Source organism: Schistocerca gregaria, chromosome 3 (genome assembly GCF_023897955.1).
Source record: "Schistocerca gregaria isolate iqSchGreg1 chromosome 3, iqSchGreg1.2, whole genome shotgun sequence".
Classification (NCBI taxonomy): Eukaryota; Metazoa; Arthropoda; class Insecta; order Orthoptera; family Acrididae; genus Schistocerca; species Schistocerca gregaria.
Window position 1 is genome coordinate 554674519 of NC_064922.1, and position 18294 is coordinate 554692812.

At 36.6% G+C, this 18294-nt stretch overlaps 1 protein-coding gene across 1 annotated transcript in view; it reads left to right on the forward strand.

Annotated features, from left to right (window-relative positions):
* LOC126354146 (low-density lipoprotein receptor-related protein 4) overlaps window positions 1-18294 on the forward strand; it is a 765275-nt gene that overhangs the window by 562449 nt on the left and 184532 nt on the right. Inside the window, exons 13-16 of the mRNA XM_050003556.1 lie at window positions 1837-1990; window positions 8590-8799; window positions 8940-9121; window positions 12028-12191. Coding sequence (XP_049859513.1) covers window positions 1837-1990; window positions 8590-8799; window positions 8940-9121; window positions 12028-12191 — 710 coding nt within the window. The remainder of the gene's footprint in view (window positions 1-1836; window positions 1991-8589; window positions 8800-8939; window positions 9122-12027; window positions 12192-18294) is intronic.

The window sequence follows — 18294 nt, forward strand, 5'->3', positions numbered from 1 at the left end:
CATGATAAACTGTTTCTTAATGTTTGTATTATGAAACTTGCTTTGCTCAATTTTCTGTTTTGCAGTCTACATGTGGATCTCATTTCATATTCTGTTATATCCATATGCCAAGAAAACATATATTCTCTGTTTTTCCTACTGTTTGTCCATTATTTCAATGGCAGTGTGGTTTCAGACTGCAGTCATGTGTGCAAGTTGCTTTTGCATGAGTCTCTCTCTCTCTCTCTCTCTCTCTCTCTCTCTCTCTCTCTCTCTCTCTCTGTGTGTGTGTGTGTGTGTGTGTGTGTGTGTGTGTGTGTGTGTGTGTGTGCGTGGTCTATTGTTGACGAAGGCCTCAATGGCCGAAAGCTTTGATTGTGAGTCTTTTTGTTGTGTCTATCTGTGGCTCAGCATCTCCACTGTATGGTGGGTAGCAACTTTCCTTTTCATAATATTGTTACATTCCATCTTATATTTTCCATTGTTTGATATTTCAATGTGAGAATAGCTGGTGTCCTATTCTTAGGGATGACTATATTGTTTGCAACAATATTTTGCAGATTTCTAATCAAACTGTATGCATAAAAGTAATCTGATCTATTCTTGGTGATGGCCTTAATGTTGTTTTCAAAGGTTTCTTTGATATTTCCTGGTGTCGTCTAAAAATTGATATATTTTTTTCTGTTTCTGCTGTTTATATCCAACTCATTGACATGTAAAACAGGATTGGACCTAAATACGGAACCTTAGGGATTCCATGGTTGACCACTAATAAATTTTACTGATAGATTAGTAAATCTGCATTTACTTCATATCTAATCATGAAAATGAAGTGCACAGTGCATTCACATCCAGCGTACATTCTTTTATTTAAGAGGAAATCATAAATTACCCACAAGTTAAGCTAGTCACATGCTACTCCTCTAATACCCCCACTCCTAACAACTAGTTTATCATGGTTGATGGTATCAGAGGTGTTTGATAAGTCTAGGAATATGCCCAAGGTATGTTCCTGGCTATCCAGGGCCAGTAACATTTCACATAGATAACAAGACATTGCTGTTTCAGTTTTTGCTCTTTTTCTTGTGGTGGCAAACATCCACTTTGAAATGTGGGTCATTGATGAACCTGAAGATTTCTGGGATTGTTTGTGTATTATTATGACTAAGTAATGAAATTAATTGTAACCAAACCTTACATCATACCCTTTCCTTTTTCATCATCTAGCTTATCCTATCCTAAATACTAACATCCCTTGGCCACACACCTTCAGTATGTTTCATTGCCTTACTTCCACAGCTTCACAATGATATTGACATTTGTATGATGACTGTCTTTCATTTGTACAAGAACTACTTTGATTCTGACAGAACAGTCCACAAATGTACTGCCATGGGGCACAGTACGTACTTTGACAGGTGCACACATGGACTGTTCTGTCAACAAAAACTCATTGAGAAGCTAAATAATCACTCTCAAATGAATCCCATGCCATAACATTTGTCACTCCTCAGTTCATTGTAGGTCCTACAACACACTTTCTTTGATATTCTATTGATTTTCCCATACCACCTATAGTCACTGCTGCATTGTTTAGTATGACACCTAAACTGTCACCAGGGAAAAAAAAATGTATTATCCTTATAGTTATGCCTCAAATAACTGACTTGCATGGAGTACAATACCTATTGTTCTCTACCTAAAGCAAGTAATGATGTCTTCTCTCTCCATTTCCTTATGCCTTTATTCTGAACTGTGTTAGTGACAAAAACATCAAAAAATTTCTTCTCGCTGTTGTACTACAGTAACAAAATTCAACATTTTGTGCTATCTTTAAAAATATATTTCTTCTTACAGGTTAGTCTCAACAATGCTAAGTTCACAGCAGTGTTGAAAGGCCTACACAATGCAATTGCTGTTGACTATCACTATCATAAAGGACTTATTTTTTGGTCTGATGTATCAATGGATGTCATTCGACATGCAAGTCTGAATGGTACAGGACCAGTAGGTGAGTTTCACATTAGGAAGCAATGTAGGAAGGTACAGTATGTAATAACTGATGTGTGGGATAACACACATCATTATTTATGTTATTATTTTAATGTACATTTGTATTATTTTTATATCCTTATGGTGATAGTGAAAGGTTCTAGTGAAGTGATACAATCAGTGTAAGTAATGATCTTTTGGATGAGAAGGAAGAGAAATGTGGGAGAGGGGGAGTGTTAAGGAACTGCATATAGGGGAAAGAAGGATGTGGTAAAACTGTGTCACCATTTGTATTGTACTGGCACCTTGGCAGCAGTTACCACAACAGGATGCAAGGTGCCAGTGCTGACTGTCACAATTCAACTTGCCCAAATGGGTGTCCGACAGCACAGATCCAGCTGCCAGGCAGTGGCTTGCTCAAATATTGAAGGTCGCTCTGTGTCAGCATGTGTAGCCAATGGACAGCACCACCTAGAGAGACTGACAAACAATCTCACTGATATAATCCCAGAGCGGAGTGTGCTCAGCATCTTTCTGTTAAAGCGTTTTCTTGTGTTATCTGGACTTTGCTCTAGGGCTCTCTGCATTCTATTGGATTTGGCCCAGCAGTGTACTTGACTGTATATGAAACTTAACTTTTATATGTGTGTGTTGTTACTACAGGGAACAGAGTAAGATAGGCTGCTTCTACAACTACTTTGACATACATACTCCACAAGCCACCATATAGTGCATGGCAGAGGGTACCTTGTACCATTAACAGTCATTTTCTTTCCTAAGCCATTTGCAATTGGAGTGAGGGAAAAAAGACTCTCTGTATGCCTTCCTGAGGAGAGAAAAGGCAGGGGCTATTTTGCACATAGGAGGGAGGTATAGAGGTGACAGGGAGGGTGGAAGACAGGAAATATTAAACCTGTCAGAATGCAGAGAACCACCTGTATAGACAAGAGGATTCCAAGCCAAATGAAACCTCCCTTGACTCCTTCTCTCTTCTTGTTATCCTGACTATGTCAACTATGTAGATAGGGACTGTCCCTCTACCACAACCATCAGTTCTAAATTCCTTCTGATTTGGACTGCCAACATTCTCTTGTTAAAACAGTTATTAAGCTTTTCTAAGCAGATTTTTGTGACATACAGAAAAAATCCCTTTTTGCACTTTTCAGCAGACTGAACGAACAAAAAAGTAACATAGAGGAAAGCATATGAAACACAACAAGCAAAAAGCAATGAATTACAATTACTGTTATTGTCTTAACATTGTTCGTAATATGAAATTAAAACAATTTAAATATTGCCCATTTAAAAAAAAACTGAAATAATTTATTGCTTCTGTTTCTTTCTAATAGTAATTAGCTCTACTCTTTCATAAAACCATATTAAAAAGATACTAATGTTCTAATATAAGACTAATTAACAATCATTATAAAATTATGAAAAATAAAAATTGTAACACAATGGTGGTTAAACACTAAAGCTGACAGTCTTCGTAAACAGAGAACAATGGGCATGAAATCTACAGCTTGTTGCTGACAATGAGGTCACTTGGTTCAGGGACATCCTGAGTGAGAAAGAGGGCAGAAATGGTCATCTTGTTATGGAGCGTTTTGAGGAGGGATGTTTACATCTGACATCAGGTTCTACCAACCTAAGCTGTTAACTTAAAGCTGTTATAATACAACAGGATGAGCAGAAGGCAGGTTGATAGTAGAGTCACTATTGTCAGATTGTGATTATTATTCAGGCACTGACTCAGTATACATTCTTGCCCTTCCAAACACTGTGAACCTATAATGCAGGTGGCCATGATCCAACCCGCTGACCATGAAAATCTTGCTTCCGCACTAATGCTATGTTACATGATCAATAACTTTGCATATAGTCTGTGTTTTCTGTTTTGTCCTAGGCTAAATTTGAGCAGGAATATAATGCACTTTTTGCAAAAATATTTATTAAAATCAGTGTTAATGGTTGTGATAATGTCAAAGAAACATTAAAATGTGGGAAATGTTGTAAAATGGAATTGTTAATGACGGAAAGTATTTTATTGAGAAAATACGTCTTTTATTGGGATCGACAAAAATGGATGTAATAGTGGGAAAATGTACAATGTGGGAACATAAAACAAGATTTTACTGTAATAGGTTTCTTTTGCTAAGGCACAAGGTAAATGTATTTTTCATTGGAATAAAAGATAAATTAATATAACTTTTCTCATCAAAATCTGTAGAATCTTGTAGTTAGTTTTAGTTTACTATGCAGTCCCAAATGTCACTCACTGAATGTTAATCAGAACTGAATACCAAATTCCATAAATGTACTGATTGACTGCCTGACTACAGACTGAACTAATTAATTAATGGAAATTACGTGAGATCCCAATGTAAACTGAATGAACATTAGCTAAATTTCTGGTATTTTCTGAAAAAAGGAAGAAAAGAAATACTTACACCATTGTATACATGCTCTAAATTGATTTTCGATGAGGTGGCTAATTGGAGAATTAATAGAAGTCACAAGGTGCAGATATCTGCCGACCAGTATTCACTTGTTTCCATTCACTTCCAGCTGTAGTGAACAGTATTGAATGTGGTTGCTTTTTGGTAACTAATTTATGTTGACTTTGCCAGGCCAAGTTTTTGCAGCAAATGTTAACTCCAAGCGTCATTTCTGATTTTGTAGATGTAGATGCAGTAAACACTGTGTTGGTAAGAACCAGAAATCAGTGAGTACATTCAATATCATTTAGCTTCTATTGATTCAGCAACTCCCAGTAGTCACTCACATTTGTCACTCTAGGATGCATGTATAGTACAGATACTAAAGTTGAAAAATAACAGTGGAAACAAATAATAGCAGGCTACCACTTATCTTCAGATACCTACAACCATGGAGGTGGCAGTATTCTGAAGTATTCCTGGTGGATAGAATATTCCATCCTCTTCTGGGAGTGAATCTGGAATAGGATTTTTTTCTGGCATTTTGGCTGATAAGTGTACAGCTATCTTCAAGATGAGTTAATGAAAGAATCAAAACTGCTTGGCACAACACTGTGGAGTAAATGCATGTGCATCATAAATGAGATACTCAGCAACAAGACCATCAGTCAAAGATAAAGCTTTGTATATGAAATAAATAAAACATAGCAAGCACCAAATCAGCAAATCCACATTGCTTACAAATTATGTTATTGATTATTAGAATGGATGGCATGTGTAAAATGCCAGGCACTGGTGTCTCAGAACAATAATTCCTTTGAGAGTGCAGACATAAAATGAATCATTTCTGCAATTTTTCAAGCTGTAAACCCTCATCTTTATCAAGCAAAATATTTGATAATTGTACTCCCACAGCTTTTTTGATCACTGAATCTCCATGGAATGTTGTCAGACTCATTAATCCTGTAATCCTGGAGTAGGCAGTGGAAATACAGTGTTCAACCTCTGCAGTTTTGTTGGGCTATAGAAGGCAGATGTGTCACTATTGTTCAGTTTATACTTGCAGGTGTGTAGCTGCCGCCATCTTTTGCAAACTGAGTGTATTTAAAACTTTTGTACATTGGACCCATGTAGTGTCTGATAGGGTTTCAAATGAACTGGTACTTGGAAGAGGTATTCAGTAAAAATGAATATACAGAACATGAAATTAAGAGTGCTCTGCAAGTGAAAACACCAGGCCAACCAAAGGAAGAGCATGAAGAAAGAGGTGTAAGGTCTACAGACTTTCTACCACATATGGGAAATATTTCTTCCAAAACTGCTAGAATGGTGATGAAGCTTAAAGTGGATGTGGTCTTCATTCTATCAGCCAAGACTGCAGCTCTTCTGGGATCTGTGATAGATAATCTACTTTCACAAAAGATGGGTATTTATGAAATCCTTTTGTCAGTGTGGTAAAAGTTACATAGGACAAACAACATACAGTGCACAAGAATGGTGCATTTAGCAGCAGCAACACTACCACCTTGTGCAATTCAGCAGATCTACAGTGGTTGAAGATGTATTTCCACAGGTCATTCCATGGGTTATGGGAAAATAAAGATATTGGCCACAGCCTCATCCTATTGGGATTCATTGGTCAAGGAAGCTGTGGAAATACAATTAGAGGACAACCTGCATAACCAAGATATTGGCCACAGCCTCATCCTATTGGGATTCATTGGTCAAGGAAGCTGTGGAAATACAATTAGAGGACAACCTGCATAACCAATATGATAGTTTCCAGCTTCATGAGAACCATTTGTTCTTGTCTGTATTCTCAGAGGAATTATTGTTCTGTGTGTTTACTGCCTGGCATTCCAACATATTCCATTCATTTTAATAAGTAGCCACACAATTCATAGACACTGTGGATTTGTTGATGCGGTGCTTGTTACGTTCTGTTCTTAGACACATGAAGTTTTATTTATGATGGACACTCTCTTTGCCATCTGTCTTATCCCTGAGGCACAAACAATTATTACTCCACAATATTGTCAACTACTTTTAATTCTATCACTAGCTCGCCTTGAAGATGATTGTCTCCTGAAATATTGGAAGGAAAAAAATATTGTCCTGGATGCATGCCCAAAAGATGATGACAGATTTAAATGTTTACTTTTGTGTATGTGTGTGTGTGTGTGTGTGTGTGTGTGTGTGTGTGTGTGTGTGTGTGTGTGTGTGAAAGTGAGGGGTGGGGGTTCATTCTGGAAATTCTACTTTCTAACTCAATAAGAAGGATTTTAAAATGACTATTATTTTCAAAATACTCTAATATTATAATAGTAATTGTCCTTTAATGGCACCAAAAGGAAAATTCAGTTGAGAAACCTGTAAAATAACAGAGAGATAGAATGGGTGGTCATTACTTACCTCCAGCAGGTAAATTTCTAGTACTGCCTATAGACAAGTATAGAAGTGAAAGCATTAATTCTAGCTTTTGGAAGTATTAATTCCTTCCTCAAGGTGTAAACAAGCATAAGTTAGAAAGGTTACAAAGGAGAACCAGGTTACTCTCTTGACATTGTAATGAGAATAACTCACCTGTAGTAAGGATGAAGGGAATCAAAGGTATCCTTTGTCACTCAAGCTAAAAAGCTGATGATCTTTAAACTAGAATACACAACTTAATTACTTTCTCAAACAAAAGAATCAATAAACAAAATGTGCTTATTTTTGTGTGGATGCATATGTTGACTTTAGCAACAGTGTGTCTCTCCTAAGAATTGTCAGGTGTATTTTCAGTGGTGTTTTGGCAAACATTTGCAGTCTTGTTTTGCGGTCTGTAGCTGGAGTCAGCGCAAACAAACATTGCTCATCATATCTTTCATGCGATGCCCAGTGTCAGCAGAAAGCATTGGTTTGTTTCCCATTAAAAACTAAATAATTTTTAAAATGGTGTTTTATGTGTCCACTTGATAGAGCCATCTCAGATTAGTCTGGTGTGATGTTCATTTTATTGGTATGTGTTAACAGGGACAGTAAAACTCTAGCAATGACTGGGCCGTACTGCAGCATGGCAGTAGCAGTCAGCGCAGTTCAGGATGATGCTATTGATGCTGGAGTACTGGTTATTCTTCATGTTTAACTGTTCCCATAAATTCATGCTGATAACAAATATTGGAGTAGACTAATTTGAGACCAATCAATCAAATAAACACGTAAAATTCTGCTTTAAAAATAATTTTATTTGTAATGGGGAATATTCCAACACTTTCTGTCAATACTGGGCATCAAATGACAGGCATGATAAGCAGTATTTGTTTGGGCTGTCTCCTGCTACAGATTGTAAAAGTGAAATTGCAAATATCTGCCAAAACACCAGAGCAAATGCACCTGATAACTCTTTGGAGAGACAATTGGTGTTTGACCTGATTTATGCACTTTGTAACACATTGATATCCAGATACTGAGGTTCAATAAATATACAATGTACCTCTCTCATAGGAATCCCACACTCATCCACCTTTAGAAATACAAATAAGTGTTGCATGCATGAGTAAAGAATTAAAGCAAATATAATTTTCTGCACTGAATCACTGATAATATTCTGTATACTACACATAAGACAGTGATTTTACCATTTATGATTCTGAATTGCTAAAGAAAATTTACATGATGGAAAGGAGAATTGCTCTTATAAACCTCATAATTGGTTTCTAGACATTCAACTATATTACTCTGGGCTTATTACTTCTCCTGAGTGCATGCCACAAAATGCAGATAATCTCTCATTGGTGGCACACTGCCTTCAAAAGGCAGTAAATCTGGGTTTGAGTCCTGATCCAGCAGAAAATCTTTTTTCTTATTATATCCAATAAGCCTCTCAGACTTTCACATGTGTATTGCATTTGTATAATTATAATTGAATCACTATATATGCACATTAAAGTCCTTGTGAATCAGGTTCCCCAGTTATTGGAGTACAACAGTATTCGTGTAGTTTAGTTGAGCTTCTATCAAGATAGTAAGAACTTTCATTATGTATAATTTTTACAGTACAAACAAAACTTTAGAATATATGAGCCAATAGTCATTGAAGTCCACTCATTTCTTGTTTTTTTGTTTGGCAAGTTACCAGCTATAATTTCTTATCTAGAAATTAAATATGTTATTCCTAAAATTATTTTCTGTGTTCTAGATGTCATTCGATGGGGTCTGGAGAGCCCTGGTGGACTTGCAGTAGACTGGGTGCATAATCTTTTATTCTGGACAGATTCTGAAACAAGGCGTGTGGAAGTAGCAACACTTGATGGAATTCATCGTGCAATCATTGCATCAAATGACTTAGACCGACCACGAGCTATTGCTGTGCATCCAGGAGAGGCTTTCATTTTTTGGACAGACTGGGGTACAAATAAATAATATTTTGTACTGTTATTACTCAGTTGCATCTGATTTAACAGTATTTGTGCACACTGATACACTTAACTTCCATCACAATCTATTTATACTTTCATAATATTTCATGATAGTCCCTTGAATTTACAGGTCCAAACCCAAAAATTGAACGTGCTGAGATGGATGGAAGCAGTAGACGAGCTGTCATAAGTGAGTCCCTGTTTTGGCCAAACGGACTTTGCATTGACTATGCCATGCGCAGAATTTACTGGGCAGATGCCAAGCATCATGTAATAGAGACTTCAAAATTTGATGGCTCTGAAAGAAAAAAGGTGCTGTTTTTGATTTATCACTCTACAGTTTAATAAAAAAATCTTGGGCAAACCTAATATCACATATTTATTTGTAGTATGTAATTTAGTCAGCATTGACACACAAGATATAGCATGTAATTAATTATTGTGGTGTAGAATTAGTCATCTTGCTGTTTTTTGTCAATAGATGATTAAATAACAGCAAGGGTAGGGACTTGACATTTATGTGTTTGATTATTTGATTTCTAACTTTACTACCAAACAATGTGGCACAATGATAAGGTACTGGACTTGCATTTGGAAGGATGTTGGTTCAAATTCCCATCCAACCATCAAAATACAAAAAATTTCTGTTGCTTTCCTAACTTCATTAAGGCCTATGCCAGGATGGCTTATTTGAAAAAGCATGACCGATTTTCTTACTCGACCTTCCCCAATACAGTATGTTTTCCATCGTCGTGACCTCATCATCACTGGATTGTTAAGCGCTAGACATCAACCTACAGTCATTCAATATGTGTACAAGCTACAGAAAGTGAGATCTACACATTGGATTAGAAAAGTGGATGAAACTCAGAATTTGGTGCTTACATTCTGCAAACTCCACACAAACAAAATGATTGTAGATTGATGATTTATGGGTGAGGTTAGCACAAAAAAATTTAAAATTTGAAAGTGTGTGAATTACATGAATATTACTCAGTATGAATTATGGAAGTTTATAAACTGCAGTCAAACTACTGCTTGTGGTTACTGTAACTTAGCTGAGAGGAAAGACAACTCATTACTGTGTGATGCTCACTCCTGCTCCCCTCCCTCCCACTCATCATTAATTTATCAAGACCTTTTTACAACACCATCTTGCTTCCCATAGCCGGAATTGTCAGGGAATTTTTTTCCAAGTTTGAGTTGCCACGTGGTGAAGCTCAATTTCCAGTCCATACAATATTTGTGGCATTATTTTTAATTCATAATAGGAGGAACAGGAGAGTGAGAAGAACACTCCTCCAATCCACAACTGTATTTCTAAGGATACCATGTATGATAAAAGGTAAGCATGGAAAAATTTTGTGAACAAAGCTCTGGAATGTTTTGAACTGCCCTGTTATAGAACACTAGTGTGACCCATTGCTGAGTATTGCTCGAGTGTTTAGGGTCCCCTTCAGGTCGGATTAAAGAAACACATCGACACAGTTCAAAGGTGGGCTGCTAGATTTGTTACCAGTAGATTCAGTCGACACATGAGTATTACAGAGATGCTTCATGAACTCAAACGGGAATTCCTGGAAGTAAGATGATGTTTTTTCACCAAATGTTATTGAGAAAATTTAGAGAACTGGTATTGGAAGTTTATTGCAGAACAGTTTTACTGCCATCAACATATATTTTGCATGAAGACAAGAGAAATTATGGCTCATACAGAGGTGCATAAACAGTTGTCTTACCCTTCCACAATTTGTGTGTGGAACAGGAAAGGAAATGACTAGTCATGGTACAAGGTACCCTCTGCCAAGCACCTACTGTATCTTGTGGCGTATGTATGTAGATGTAGAAAACTTCCAAAATGTTTTTGTAAGCACTTTAATCATTGAAGCTCAGGAGGATAGGTCTTCCAGTTCTACATGCACGCTTAAAAGCACAATAAATTGTTACTGTGTCACCAAATTATTCTCTTTGCTGCAACTTTCCCTCAAAAACACAAACTGGATATAAGTTCCTAGGCATATTTTTGATTTTCAGTTCTCTCTACAACTGTATTTCACATTCCAAGTATATGAGATTTCAGTCACATTTATGGGACAGAATTGCAGGCCAGTAGTACATTATCACTTACCTTCAGGAGATGAACTGTGTAGTACTGCCAGCAGACACAAATAAAAATAGAAGCGACACACTACCTAACTTTAAGAACTAATAGTTCCTTTGTTGGGAAGGAAAGAGGCATAGGTTGGGGAAGGTTAAAAAGGAATGGCAGGTCACTCAGATGCCAGGATGAGAGAGACCCACTTGCTGTGTAAGGATGAGGACAGACAAAGAAGAAGGGGGAGGTGTCAGAAAGGGTGTGTTAGAAGTGGTACATTGTTAATCACAGTGTCAGATTCAGTACATAGATAAGGACTGAGTGAGTTTTAACTGTTTGGATGTTGTACATTACAGACATATGTCTGCTTGTGTCTGTGTATGTGCGGATGGATATGTGTGTGTGTGTGCGAGTGTACACCTGTCCTTTTTTCCCCAATCCGCTCCCGGGATTGGAATGACTCCTTACCCTCTCCCTTAAAACCCACATCCTTTTGTCTTTCCCTCTCCTTCCCTCTTTCCTGAAGAAGCAACCATCAGTTGCAAAAGCTAGTAATTCTGTGTGTGTGTTTGTGTGTTTTGTTCATTGTGCCTGTCTACTGGCGCTTTCCCGCTTGGTAAGTCTTGGAATCTTTGTTTTTAATATATTCTTCCCATGTGGAAGTTTCTTTCTATTTTATTGACTAGATACATTTTTTTTAAAGGGCAAGGACTTAGAAAGCTGCTGAGTACAGGCACATGTGCAGATAGTCAATATTCATACAAGTGATAGCAAATTTATTTTTCTCATAGATGATGAAAGCCTGTCAAAAAATATAAATAAAAAGGTGCTCTGAAATAAATTAGTAACAAGAGAGATTAAGATTGGTAGTGAGCAAAAACAATGTTGGACAATGTTATAATCCCATTACTGATCTTAAGTCTGAGCTAATTGTAGGTAAATTCATCATACAATTTCATGTACAACTGAAGAGGATAATATTTTGAAAGAATATTGTGTTGGCTATATTAATAATAGTAAATTTTGTGAAAGAGAAATAAATGGAGGGTGGTTGGAAATGACATTCTAAATAGCATGTAAGATAATATTAACAGTCTAAAATAATAATTGCATACCATTTCAGGTTCTTACTAAAGGTTTACCTCATCCATTTGCCCTTACATTATTTGAAGATGCTCTGTACTGGACTGACTGGAACACTAAAAGTATTTCAACTGCCAATAAACACACAGGAACTGGTCTTCGCACGCTCCACTCAGGTCTTCACTTTCCAATGGATATTCGCAGGTATGATACACACCACTGATATAGTTAGTTAACTGCATGGGTCATAGCTGGGACCTCACAATATAATGTGGAATGTGTTCGTTTTAGAAATGAGGTGTTTCCTGGAAAAACAACTTAATATACACTAAGTCGTTTTTCCATTTTCTACAGTAGTTGCATCTGTACAAACCTGTCTCTGTGCACACAAATTATCACCACTCTACGACAGACAGAATGCCCTCTAAAAACATTTGATCATCCTGTTCCAAGTCATCATTCCACTGACTGCCACTGCCAGTATGCAGCTTCCATGCCACTCATGCCTGTGTTGTGTGTGCACTGTGCTGAGACATATTTGTCAGAGATGAGATAACTGTACCATGGAATTTACATTTGCCAACATGCATAGGAAGTAAATAGTGACTGTAAACAAAATATAGGAAGTGATTACGATAGTATATCCAGTACAGAGTGTGATCATGAGAACCACCTAATTGTAAGGAAACACAAAATTCAGAAAGGAAAGTGGAAGAAAGAGGCCATGAAGAAGAAGAGAAATTCAGGACAGTGTAATGTTTCACAGAAAACTGGTAAGAAAGTCTGTTCTAAGAAATTTGCAGTCACTAAGAAATGTTGCCCAAAGGAATGCTATCTAAAAATATGACCAACAGATCAATAACAGATCCATGAATGATTTTGGCCTTAGTTGATAAGAACACACAAGATACATTGATGTTAAGTATAATTGACAGGAAAACACTATCTAGAACATCTAATGCACCTAGGTCTGGCCAAAATTGTAGTTCCACCTATATATACCGTCTAAAATACAACAATAATATGGCAGTAGTCTGTAAATCCCTATTCCAAAGTATCTTGCGAGTTACCGAGTTGTTTGAAAACCGTTTTAAAGGTGTTGAATGATACTACTCTTACAGTAGAACACAAAAGAGGGAAACACAGCAACAGACAGTGTAAAACTGCAGTGAAAATTTGGGGCATGGTCTGTTCTCTCTGGGAACAGTTTCCTTTCAAACCACTACATTATTGCCAAGGCAAGTCTGAAAGGAAATATTTTGACAAACCTGATCTTCGTGTTGCAGAATTATTCACAGCATTTATAGATCATTTTCTCCATGAACTGAATATGGTTCTCCAGATAAAGTATAAAACTTAATGTAAGTTCTGTAGGGAAAATAATACATATTCATTTCAAAAACAAAGAACTGATACCTGCAATTTCTGCTGGGAGTGTGAAGTTATATTGAGTGTTAATGCAAATTACCTTCATAAAGATGAATATGAAGAACACAAGGTAAAGATTGTGAAGTACAATAAACTCAAGGACAGGTATTTGAGGTCAGGCAAACTTGACAACACAGATATCATAGTGCTTGAGTTTGATTACACACAGAACCTGCCTCTACCTAAACTAAGCATTACTGTATTACTGTACAATTCTGTAAGAGGCTACTGTGGTTCTATGTGCTTAATGTTCACTGTCACAATGACCAGTCAAGTAAATTTCATTGTTTTCTCAAAGGTTTGACAATAAATATTCAAATTCTGTTTGTTCCTTCTTATGAAGATAAGTAGGAAACTCCAGGGACCAAACAATATTAAGACTATTATACTTCTATTGGATTCATGTGGAGAGCAGAATAAAAATATGAACATGGTACGATTTTGTGCTGGGATTTCAGAATCAAACAACATAACCATGCGACATGTGTCTCCAGTTTGGGGACATTCATACAATTGATGTGGCCATAACTTCAGCCTGTCTGGAAAAATGTTAAGAAATATTGAAAACATTGAGAACGTGCACCAATATGTTTCAGTGCTTCAGAGCTGCAGAAAGAATCCAGTACCCTTTTAGGTCATGAAAGGAGTGGATATTATTGAGGACTAGGCATCAGCTTTACCACCATATTACGTCACAAAACCAAAGGAAAGACACTACTTGGAATACAGAAATACATAATTTTGTATTACAATGGAAACACATTTCCATCTTGCCTAATTATGCAGGAATATTCTGTCCTCACCAAATAAAGAAACGAGGATGCACATTGCCTATGCAGAAGATGGACATGGCGATGGTGAAGACATTTTGTTCTGGGATTAGGATGCAAAGAAGAAAGATATCTTCTGAATACCGATATGTGGTGAGGGGATGCAAATTGATTAATAATTGCTTGAATAATTGAAAAAAATTGATTAGAAAGAATAGTTGAAAGAAATTTGAAGATAATTTATGAATCAGTACACACTCCTGGGTGAAATTGAAGTGATACCAATACCAACAGTCCTTCAGTATCAACACATTCAAGGTCAATATTCATAATTTGCATTACATACTGCTTCACATTTATTCCATTGTGTCTGGTCTTGATTGTGAGAATGTCGATGCAGGATCACTCCTCCAGATATCGAGTAAAATCTTCTTGTCTGCTTCAAACCTCTTGTTGCATGATGTTGGCAGTTAGTAAATGATGAACAGATAGGAGTGGATATTGTAAATGCACAAATAAATTTTGCTTTCCTATTAACTTTTTATAACACTTTTAATGTTCGGTTGAAATATGCATTTTTAACAATGCTGGTATCATGGATCCAAGCATACGTCTGTACACTACCACTTATTGAAACAAAAGGGTTAAGATACAGGAATTAATAAACTGAAGAGCTGATTTTGTTTCATACAGACATCCAACAATGCACCAAAACATTATCCTTGCCACAAAACAACTAATTAATTACCTTTGTTGGCGCCTATAACCCATTCAGTTTACACATAGCTTATATAAAAGAAAAGAAAAGAAAAGAAAAGAACAAAAAAAATAATATGATTCAACACACTTTGCAATACTCAAGTTCCTTCGAGAAGACAATGCAGAAATTCTGAAGAATATTGTTGACACTTATTCTTGTGCGATAGACAATGGCTGCTCAGGATGAAAAATAGACACATGATCGGTAGTAACCATGCCTAGACTGTTGCAGATCATTGTTGAGGACACTGTTATGTCCTACATATGTATATAATTGACTGAATGCATTTCTTTCACTTTGTGGATGATTGTGTTAATACTAGGTTTTTAAGGAGGATTATTATGCCTTATGTTCATTTGTATATATAATGCCTTCAGGAACACCTTTGCCGTGTGCTGTTGCTTTGAAAACTAATTATTTTTGTTGAATGAAAATATATTTTGTTACTTTACAGTCTAAGTACGTCCTTTTAGATTTAATGACTGTTTAATAGTCAAATATGGAAAATGTTGTTTTCTTGTTCATGCTATACAGTGATCGATAGAAGAACAACTTAAGTGTGGTACTGTATTATCAGTTCAAATCAGTATGTAAGCCGTACAAAGTACATTATCGCATCATTTATTCTAAAACAACATCATGCTGTCTCTATTTGCCTGAAATTTTGTCCGTGTATGAGGGATTGAAATGAATGAAAACACAATGTCAAATATTTGATGCTTTGTATCCTGATTTCCATTGTTGCAATTAAGTCCAGAGAATACCTCAATTATATTACACTTTCTCTGTGAAAAACATGGCAACAGGTTAACCTTTTATTTATAACAATGAAAATAATCAGTTATTGATAATATAATGTAAATGGATAGATAAAAAAATCTACTTACCTAGTGGTAGCAGGAGAAGACACACACAAAAGCATTTAACTTTTACAAACTTTGGGAACCAGTGGCTTCTTCTTCTGGCAGAAGAGTTGAAGGGAAAAGAAGAGGGTGAAGGAAAAGGACTGGAGAGGTTTAGGGAAAGGGGTATAGGTCAGAAAAGTCATCTGGAACCTGGGTCATGGGACACTTACCAGATAGGATGAGAAGGAAAGACTTCTCATGCCATCCATTAAGTTTCCCCTGACCCGGGGTTCTGGGTGACTTTTCTGAACTGTACCCCTTTCCCTAAACCTCTCCAGTCCTTTTCCTTCACCCTCTTCCTTCCTATTCAACCCTTCTGCCAGAAGAAGGGCCCACTGGCTCTGAAAGCTAATAAAAATTAAATCCTTTTGTATGTGTGTTTCCCTGCCTCCACTTGCTATATATAATTTATGTAATTCCAATATTTTGTTGTGGATCAACCAGCAGCTTAGATTTAATAATCCTTTATTTAAATTTGTCCTAGTTGCAGGTAGCTTGTACTGGTGACTAGTTTTGAAAGTAGCCATTCATTTTCAGACAAGACCTACAGAACATTGCAGTATTAAGAAGTATGTCATGAAAATAACATTAACATTATGTAACATGCACAGTTCTTAATACTGCAATAAGTATTTTTTTTTATTTTATCACATCCACACTAAAAATGCTTACAAAGCAAAATTTCACTGACATACTTGGGTAACATCCACTTGACACATAGTCATATATCAGATATGGCATAATCTTATTATATGTGTGATACGTTTAACAGATGAAACTTCACTGAATGCATGTACTACAGACAAGATTTCAGGAAGTCAGTAGGTGTCACTAGTTTCCCATCCCGTATCGATGCAAATCATCCACAGCAAATGGTATAGTCACAATGTAATGTATTCAAACATGCTGCCACAAAATAGTGTATCATAGTCCTCATTAACTACTAAATAAAAGGAACAAACTGTATCCATTCTTTCAAATTTCATTATGAAATTTTAATCTTCTACTACTGCAATCATAATGTAAACACATGATTGTTGTTGTTGTTGTTGTTGTTATCATCTTCAGTCCTGAGACTGGTTTGATGCAGCTCTCCATGCTACTCTATACTGTGCAAGCTTCTTCATCTCCCAGTACCTACTGCAACCTACATCCTTCTGAATCTGCTTAGTGTAGTCATCTCTTGGTCTCCCTCTACGATTTTTACCCTTCACGCTGCCCTCCAATATTAAATTGGTGATCCCTTGATGCCTCAGAACATGTCTTACCAACCGATCCCTTCTTCTGGTCAAGTTGTGCCACAAACTTCTCTTCTCCCCAATCCTATTCAATACTTCCTCATTAGTTATGTGATCTACCCATCTAATTTTCAGCATTCTTCTGTAGCACCACATTTCGAAAGCTTCTATTCTCTTCTTGTCTAAACTATTTATCGTCCATGTTTCACTTCCATACATGGCTACACTCCATACAAATACTTTCACAAACGACTTCCTGACACTTAAATCTATAGTCGATGTTAACAAATTTCTCTTCTTCACAAACGCTTTCCTTGCCATTGCCAGTCTACATTTTATATCCTCTCTACTTCGACCATCATCAGTTATTTTGCTCCCCAAATAGCAAAACTCCTTTACTACTTTAAGTGTCTCATTTCCTAATCTAATTCCCTCAGCATCACTCGACTTAATTCGACTACATTCCATTATCCTCATTTTGCTTTTGTTGATGTTCATCTTAAATCCTCCTTTCAAGACACTATCCATTTCGTTCAACTGCTCTTCCAAGTCCTTTGCTGTCTCTGACAGAATTACGATATCATCGGCGAACCTCTAAGTTTTTATTTCTTCTCCATGGATTTTAATACTTACTCCAAATTTTTCTTTTGTTTCCTTCACTGCTTGCTCAATATACAGATTGAATAACATCGGGGAGAGACTACAACCCTGTCTCACTCCCTTCCCAACCACTGCTTCCCTTTCATGTCCCTCGACTCTTATAACTGCCATCTAGTTTCTGTACAAATTGTAGATGATATGGATTAAGAAAACATGGAGAACAGTACCAGTTAGCATCTGCCATGGGAGCTGACGCCCTAAAATTTTAACTTTTTTTCAAACATCAGTCCATGTAAATGTTTGATGAGAGAATACACAGTTACTAAAAGCTACCACACTGCAGCCCACTGTGTCAAATATGCAAGACATCAAATGACACTACATTATGTTATGCCAGAACTCCTTGTCATGCTATTCTAAAGACGATATTTGCTTACATTGCCATCTCGCATAGAAGATGCTAAGATGGGATTATCTATATGTGGTTAATGTTAAAACAAACACCAGTCATAACACTAGATACATGCAAAGGCCATGAACATTACAGTGAGGAACTGCCCTCTGTAAGTCCCAGCATCATGTTATTAATGCCATCAGCTAACCACT